General features: G+C 34.6%; 1 protein-coding gene across 1 annotated transcript; it reads left to right on the forward strand.

The window, feature by feature from the left end:
• The first annotated feature begins 2134 nt into the window (after positions 1–2134).
• Loxl2 (Lysyl oxidase-like 2) lies at positions 2135–8239 on the forward strand. The gene is made up of 4 exons (XM_073989294.1): positions 2135–2643; positions 4990–5929; positions 6001–6158; positions 7714–8239. The coding sequence occupies exons 1-4, from the start codon at positions 2439–2441 to the stop codon at positions 7929–7931; spliced, it is 1521 nt and encodes a 506-aa protein (XP_073845395.1). The 5' UTR covers positions 2135–2438; the 3' UTR covers positions 7932–8239.
• The last annotated feature ends 794 nt before the right edge of the window (positions 8240–9033 follow it).

Below are 9033 nucleotides of genomic sequence, written 5' to 3' on the forward strand. Positions count from 1 at the left end.
TTATTTGTAGTCGTAGACTATTTCCATAATGTATCGTGGATACGGCAATATATTTGAGGTTTAACGTGATTAAACCACAAAAAATTCTTTAAATTTTAAGAAAAATGTAAAACTAAATCCAATTTTCTCTCAGTGTATTCTAAATTTCGCAAAATATTTAGAGTGTATCGTATAATACACGTAAACTATGGCAATGTATCGAAGATAGCACTTGCCGAAAACAAATTTCCAAAAATATTAAAAAAATTGAAAATTCGCAAAACCACTTCACTAATACCGACGGTAGGGGGCACGGTGTCAAAAACACGAATAAAATTTATTTTTAGTTAATATCCGAAGGATTCAACTCAAAAAATACGAGAAAACAGCACTAAAATATCTTTACGAAAATAATTTTAATTTTTAGTACACGGGAATACCCCTAATACAATCGATCGTAGTGTAAATGGTATATAAGTGCCAAATCTGCCACCCGTATTAATTAAAGGTGGAAACAATCAGCAGTAATGACAGTGAATGACATTTATTCTTTTATATTAGAATTGTTTTTGTTGTGATGATTTTTGTGTTTTTGGCGAACACGAAGAAGAGAATAAAAGGAAAACACCACAATAACAATATGGATTTATATTAAATATAAAAGAAATGTGCGAAAACACCAATAAATGTGGAAATTAATAAACATAAAAAATCACTGTGATTGTTGTTGCTATTATGTGAGAAAATAGTGGGCGATTTGACACTTAGTTTTGTTGGTATTTTTTAAATGAATTTTACCGACGGCAATATCGTAGGTGGCGGACGGACATTAAATATTTATTGTAAAACGACAAACGGTTTTGTTTTTTTACTTTTAATTATGCACAACACTTGTAAATTTTGGTATGTCACTTTTTCACGTAATGAAATGTGTACATACCTTTGTTGTGATGGTAAAAATCGCAATTTATTGGAAAATAAATTGATGTGGTTGATCGTAGATCCTTTGTTGTTGTTGCTGCGACGTAGTCGTTGCTTTTTGTTGGTTTTTGGTTTTTCCTTGTAAAGGCAAAGAGACCGATCGTAAAATCCGGCTCGAAGGACCAATGTTTGCGTAGCAATATGGAAAGAAAATTAGAGAAAAATAAAACACGATGTGAAAGTATTTTTTCTAATCGCAGTGGACTGTATTTTTATTGATTTAACGTTCGTGGAACGGTATTACCTTTGTACAAAGGGTTTGACGAGTAGGACGTGATCCTATCGTTGGTGTTAGTTTTAAAAACTCTAGCGTAGATACTGAGAGGCGGGCTTTTCTGAAACGTCACTCATTAGATTCTGTCATTACCTTTCATTTTATGTACGAAGTACATAGTCGTATTTTAAGGTAGTAGACAGACTCTAATGAGGAGAAAAAGCATCCTTGAAACAAATTTAAAAATTAAAATGGGTTTAATAAAACCTCATAGCAAATTGTTCACCGGCACTTGACAACAATGAAAAATCAATTCAAACTATTATCTAAAATTGCTCTAAAAGCTTATCTGGTTTCAGCTTTGTTTTGGGTATTGCTCTCTTTTTTTGTATGTCTGTTTGTTAAGCCAAGGGGTCATGTGGAATCGATCAAAACAAATTGCAAAATAACCCAAAAAATGAAAATAGCATCATCTACCCCTTCCCTCCCCCAAAAAAACGTATGAGAGTTTAAAACTTGAGACATACCCCCCGGCATGGTGGTGGCATAAAGTGGTACCATCATCGTCATCATTGAGCCGCAGCAATTGCGAAAACGCTTAAAAACTGTTCCGCTATTTGAAGTCACAAAACATTTTGTCCAGTATTTTTCTGCTTTTATTTTTATTTTGTTTGTTTTTCAATTTCGATTTCAATTTCATTTTATATGTTTTTCGTTTCATTTTCTATATGAATTTGGTGTAGAATAGCAGCTTGGCTGGCTAGCGCCGGTTTATATGTGTTTGTTGCATGTTTCGCGCTTGGACGAGAGCATGGAGATGATGGTCGACAAACAATACAAACAACAAAACAAACACCCATAATGCCAACGCCAACAACAAATCATATCAGAATGATTCTGCTCGCATAGATGTTACTGTTTCGTTGCTGTGTTTTTGTTGTTATTGTTGTCATTACTGTCAGACGCTTTTAGATCTATGATGACTGAAAGCGACACCAACGACGACGCCGATAACAACAAAACAAAACTATTGCAAAAGGCATTTGCAGTCAGTCCAGCGCAATCCCAGCTTTAATAGTTTCAAATTTAAAATAATGAAAATAGTTTCATTTCGGTTCTCTTCCCAAATACATGAAAATCACTCTCGCTAAGAATTCTGTTCTGTTTGTATAAGAATTTCGTGGGATCGTGGCAAAACGATTTCGATCCTTTGTTATTTCTTGTTTGTATTGTGTGTTTGTGGTTAAAATAACAACAAAGAAATATGTTATCCTTAAGGATATCAATACAAATTGTGTTCATTAGTGTGTGTTTAGTGGAATTGATTTCAGCGCAGTCAGTGGCTGGTGGTTATCGTTCCTTGGAAGATGCTCGTTCAGAGCGTCAACGTTTAGTGCAAAAATATATTAAAACCCTGAATAAGGAAGAAGGGGCTATACGCCTTGTGGGAGGAGATGCAGAGTATGAAGGTACAAAGTGAATGATGCATAGGAATTATTTGAATATTAAAAGGATTGGTGTATTCAATAGGTCTAATTTTTAATGAAATTGTTTAGAGTTTCGTGTAATAAAACACATCTGTAAAAAACTGTCTATTGTTTATTTTCAAGTTCAATATGAATTCTGTGATTAAAGGACCGTATACGTATTGTCAACACGTATACGCTCCATAGAGTGATCATTGAAAAAATTGATATTTCTCAAAAGTGGTGATTGGTATAGTAAAGCCAAGTAAAAAAATATTTTTTATAAAATTTGGAAAATGTGACGTAATTCGGTCTAGAAAAAAAATCGCCAAATTATATTGAAATCATGGTGGTGTATTATTTAGTCGATCCTGCCCGACTTAGTTCTTTTTGCCTACTGGTTTTGATGCTAAAAAATATTCTTATATGTACATGTACAATACATATGGATGACATTATACTCTTTTTATGTGAACAAAAAACGTAATACATGTCCATGTAGTATCCATATATCCTTTCATTGAATTTTTACTATTTCCAGTTTATAAATTTGGTTTTAAATAACATATCCATTAGCAAATTCATATGAAATAACACGTGTAGTGACATCTATTTCCGCTTAAACTTTTCCTTGGAATTGTACACGTTAACTGACGGACAACTATATTTCAAGGAAATTGTTACTTTTTTTTAAATAAAATTAACATGTCAATCGTAATTCGTTTGCTCAAATAAGATATTTGATTGTAAATGCAACACAAATATGTAAACAAATTTGCATTTACATTTCAATCAATCAAATGGTGAACCAATCAATCGCAATCATTTCATCAAGTGTGGTGTAAATGATATCACTTACATTAGTCAATCACTTTTTTATTAGAAAAATTCTGATTGGGTTAAATGGATGTTTTAAATTACGTAAAAGATACATTGTATGAATGTATAAGTGACGTATAAGTATTGCCAAAACGTATACGTCACACTTATCTTATCGGTAGTGTAATTTTGCAAAAATGTTCACAGCTATTGACAAACATAGGTAAAATTAATGATTAAATTTTATATTAACAGTTTTAATGAATGCTAACAAAACTAGCTCTTTTGGTACATCTATTACTTTGGTCGCTAAGTTACAGACAAATATCGTAAATTAATGAAATTCTAGGCATTTAGAAAATTGCAGTTACAAGTTAGTTAGCTATAACACTGTGCAACATTTTTAAGGTGATCTTGTGCAAACAATTTGAGCTGAGAATTTTTTGAAAGTACAGACCCGAACAAAAAAATCCCCTAGTTGCGATTTGATGTGTCAGACCCAGCTTGGATTTTATGGCCACATCTAAACATGGTTATATATTGGCTTTTTAAAGAAATTCTGGGCTATATCTCTGAAACCTTTATGAATCTTTGTCTGACCTCTGAAGCAAATTTGTGGATAAGGGCAAGAATAAAATATTTGGTGAAATAATGAACTCGAAAAACTACATTTATTTCCTCAAATTTCATAAAATATGGAAAATTTCGATAATTTGTATATATTTCGCACCATATCTCCAAAACCGTTAATTTTTTCTTATTAGTTTATTTTGGAAAAATATTCGCCGGAATGTATTACACAACTCTTCAGAACATTCGATTGTTGTAAAATGCTTCTATCACGTTGTTTTCAGTACACTTTTCAACGACGATTTAATAAATATGTCAATTATGTGGTGAAATCCGAAATGCGAAAATAAACTGTTGGTGTAAACTTTGTTTGAAATACGCGTGGTAAAAGATATGATGCAAAATACCGCTGAAACAACATGAAGTAAGCATTTTAGAGTTTCAGAATATTCTGAAGAATTGCTGAGAACTTTATTTGGAATATTTTTGCAAATGGTTACTTGGTTCAACTCCCAATAGTTTAGCTGATTCTGACCAGAATTTTAGCAATTATGTAAAATTTTCTATATTATATCGATTTTGATGCCATAGCTGGAGTTTTTCTTATGTGATCTGTTCATTCATAAGATAAGTTCTACTACTTTAGGGCTACAATATTGCCAAAGACGGCATAGCCAAATTCCTAATCGTTTCCGAAATAAAGTCACGATAAATGCAAAAAACTGTAGTTTTAGCTCGGTTTAGATGAGGCAATAAAATCCGAACTGGGTCCGACAGGACAAAACCCTACTAGGGTTTTTGTAGTCTCAATATGTACTGCCAAAAAATGCGTATAAAAGTTGTTTGCATTTTCAGTGTTGCATAGTGAAATATATGTAAAAATTCAAATATCGACTAGTAGTTATCAATCTTTCCCTTAAATATGAAAAAACCGCTTCACTTTTGTTTTTATTTTGACAGGGAACATCGAAGTCCTGCACAACAACAAATGGGGTTCGGTGTGTGATGATGAATGGGATATGGTGGAGGGCAGAATTGTGTGTGAACAACTTGGCTATGCTGGCGTTAGAAAGGTAACACATAGCGGCTATTTTGGACCAGCCAAAAGACGTTTCTGGATGGATAACATTTTCTGTGAGGGAGACGAAAAGGAATTGACGCACTGCCATTTCGACGGTTGGGGTGTAAATGACTGTGAACCCAGCGAGGCGGCTGGTGTAATTTGTATTGCTCCAACTGGTCTGGAGCCAGAACCCGATGTAAAGCCTGAATATTACGAACCCAAATATCGCATACACTACACCCATAAAATGGATGTTCGTCTAAGGGGTGGCAGACATCACAAGGAGGGACGTGTTGAGGTACGCATCAACAACGGCAAATGGGGCACAATTTGTTCCGACGGCTGGAGTCTGCTGGAGGCTAATGTGGTTTGTCGCCAGCTAGGTTTGGGTTATGCTCGTGATGCCATGCAAACAGATTTCTTTGGTGGTTCTGATATTGCACCACATCTGATAACCGGCACCGAGTGTTATGGCAACGAGACATCGCTCAATGATTGCCTACATCACGACTATTTACGTGGTGTGCTTTCGTGTCATGGTTCACAGAATCATGTGGCCGTTGTGATATGTGATCACTTGGCGCCAGATTTAGTTATCGATTATTATGAAATTGAGCGCACCGCTCATTTGGAAGATCGTCCCATGGCTTTGATGCAGTGTGCAATGGAGGAGAACTGTGTTGCTAATGAAGCTTATGAAATTCAACGTGATGATCCGGATTGGCGTTATGTGACAAGGCGCCTATTGAAATTTACTGCCAGCGCTTTGAATACCGGAAATATAGATTTTCGTCCATTCAAGGAGAAGAATATGTGGGAATGGCACATGTGTCACATGTAAGTGCGGAGGAAAGAGGCAAAAGTGTTTTGAGGAAAATAAAATAATGCGTTTTTTTTTTGGTTTTCAGGCACTACCACAGCATGGAGGTGTTTGCCACCTTTGATATTTTCGACCACACGGGTGTAAAAGTGGCCCAGGGCCACAAGGCTTCATTTTGTTTAGAGGATAGCCAATGTCTGCCTGGTATTCCTAAGAAATATAATTGTGCCAATTTTGGTGATCAAGGTAAGTTTGAGAAGGAAAGACGATTTCAATGAAGAACCCAGGGAACTGAAGAGGAAATAAGAAACTATGAAAATACTTATGTAATATATTAATCATAACAAAAACAATCCTTAAGACTACAGCTGTTAATCAGCTGTTTTACATAACATGCTGCAGGTTATCGGTATTAGGGTAGTTCACATTGAATCATACATCGTTAAATAATGCGTATCACTACAATACCCTGATCCTTGCAAAGGAATATGTCACGAAAATAGCAGTTTGTTTGCTAGTGCAGGATTATAGGGAGTTGTCAAGATCGTGTCTCGGTAAATATGGGCTTTCTTAGGAAAAATTAAATCCATTTTAATGTAAAATTTAGAACGTTGTTGTTGTTGGGAAGGTACCAAATATTTGTGTGACAACTCCAACTCCTATACGAACAAAGCCTATTTTCCCAAATTTGTGAGAAGTATGGTTTTGGGAATTATTGAGGACTCATTTGGTGAGGATATCAGGACTATCCCTGGAAATCAATTAAAAAATCCCTGAAGTGTCCTTAAACTGCATTTGAAGTTGTTAAGAGAAAGTAACAGAAGGAGTGGAGTGATCAAGTCCATAATCGGTCTTAATATAAGTTTGAAACTAATATTACGATATACATGTCTTCAATTGATGACAGTAGGGTTTTAGAGCTTATGAATATTATTTCAAGAAGTACGTACTTACCCACGAACAAATTATAACTATGAGATTTGTACAACTATCCTCAGACAACCCAGAAACAATTCTTAAACAAAATTTTTGTATTATCGCGAGTTAGTGGTGAAGAGGAGAGCAATTGTAAACATAAACTGACATTGTTACCTCTTTCCTATTTCTAAAATGTGACATGTCCTGCGATTAATTGTTTCCATTATTTTACCATCAGGATCGCTCATTCAAAATTACAATATCCTGCTTTCTGTGGTTTCTCCTATCTCTTCTACACATAAACTAGGATGACTAACTGGAAATACTGGTTCCAAAACGTAGATTAATGAAAAAATATTTTTCACGAACAGTGCAGAATAGGATTAATTGAAAGTTCTCTGATATCAATCAGTGCTGCCCGATTTTATTTTTAGTCCTCTTAAGGATCAGTTCTTAGGTTCGTTGTTGGCTACCCTGAACCCAAACTCAGGCATTTTGGTGCTCCCATTGTGACCATTGCACCACTGTAGATCCCTCTAGTTTACAACAGCCTCCTAAAAATACATATCGTCATTATTAAAAATTTCAGCCTAAAGTTATGCTCATAAATGTATCTTTCTTACACAACCAGTAGATGATGTTAATGTTGACAGATAAATGACAACTTAAATTTTAAATTTTAATTTCCAAACCCCGTCTTATCTCGCAACTTCACATAAACAGACAAACATATTTTCATCAATCAAGGCGTTACAAATCAGTTCGTTTTCATAACATTTGGAACAAAGTATCTATTCTCCAGAATCTCTGCATAGTATTATATTTGCTTACCAAAAACAAAATTCCAAATTATTAATTTCTTTCTGTTTTTCTTTTGCCTCAGGTATCTCCGTTAATTGCTCCGATGTCTATTTATATAACTTGGATTGCCAATGGGTTGATATTACGGAAATGAATACCGGATCGTATACTTTGAAAATTGCCATAAATCCCGAATTTAAAGTAGCCGAAATGAATTTTGACAATAATGCTGCCATTTGCAACCTCCTCTATACTGACACATATGCTCGTGTCGACAACTGTAGATTAGTTAGACCCTGAGAGACGAGGGCTATGACTGTGATGGCACATCAAGACAATGCAGAGATGACGATGGCTAATTATGCAATTTATAATAATATGAGTGTGAAATTTTTTGACAACCATGACTGATATGACTGGACGACTGGAGTAGATTTTCTGCCTTGACATTGAGTGCCTCAGTGATTAATTCACAGATTTTATGGCTGCGAACTTAGAAAACAAAACAACAAATTATTCAAACTGTGCCAAATAATTTAAAACCAAACTGTACTTAATTTAAACAAATAAATAAAATTAAAAAAAAATATTTAAAAACATAATAAAAACGTGTGAATATTTTACCAACGAGCAACAACAATAACAACAACCCAAAAGAGACAGCTATGTGTGGCAAATTAGTTTAAAACTCATTTTCGTTCAATCCATGTTTCCTCCTCATCATTTGCCACCACAGCTAGAGAAAAATGCCAGATGGAAATGAAACAAAAACGTGATAATCACATTTGAACTTGAAAGTAACTGAGGCGTAGCTTAGCCAATGTTTAGTAGTTGAGCGGTTTGGATTTGGCCAAAGTGATGGTTGCGATTTGCTACTGCTCCCAGGCAAATTGTTAATAACTTTTGTAAACTTAAACATCATTGCCATCATTATTATCATCACGTACATGCCAATAATATGTTAAATAGTAAACAGAGAAAAAACATAAGTTTTATTGTAAAATTGTACGCTAATGATGGCAGCAGATGTAGCAAAATTACAATTAAATACACATAAAGTGAAGCTTGGTTACAATGATCATGATTTATTATAGACAACCTGAGATCCCTAAAAATTTCAGAAAAATATAAAAGTGTTGGATGATAGTGCAGAACTGCAGAAGATAGAACCATAACATTTTTATTTTAGAGCAGAATTCGGCACCTCTTTACTCGCGAGCAAGCAAAGAGAGCTTCTCTCTCCACTCACTAATTGAAAAACCATGGACTGACAACAGTGTTTCCTCATATTGTTGTTGTTGTGTGCCGAATGTTGTTTTAGAGTAAGAAATGTTCAAAAGTATCCTCATACAATAAATCCGCATCGCCCAAGAGAATTCCATCAAACTAAAGCAAATGTTTA

This window comes from Musca autumnalis, unplaced genomic scaffold (assembly GCF_047663935.1).
Source record: "Musca autumnalis isolate F117 unplaced genomic scaffold, ASM4766393v1 scaffold_5, whole genome shotgun sequence".
NCBI lineage: Eukaryota > Metazoa > Arthropoda > Insecta > Diptera > Muscidae > Musca > Musca autumnalis.

Bases quoted from the DNA above. Each gene is read 5' to 3' on its own strand.
- Loxl2 (XM_073989294.1), top strand. From the start codon at position 2,439: ATGTTATCCTTAAGGATATCAATACAAATTGTGTTCATTAGTGTGTGT. The intron at 2,644-4,989 runs GTACAAAGTGAA...TTATTTTGACAG, and splicing joins AGGAGATGCAGAGTATGAAG to GGAACATCGAAGTCCTGCAC. The intron at 6,159-7,713 runs GTAAGTTTGAGA...CTTTTGCCTCAG, and splicing joins TGCCAATTTTGGTGATCAAG to GTATCTCCGTTAATTGCTCC.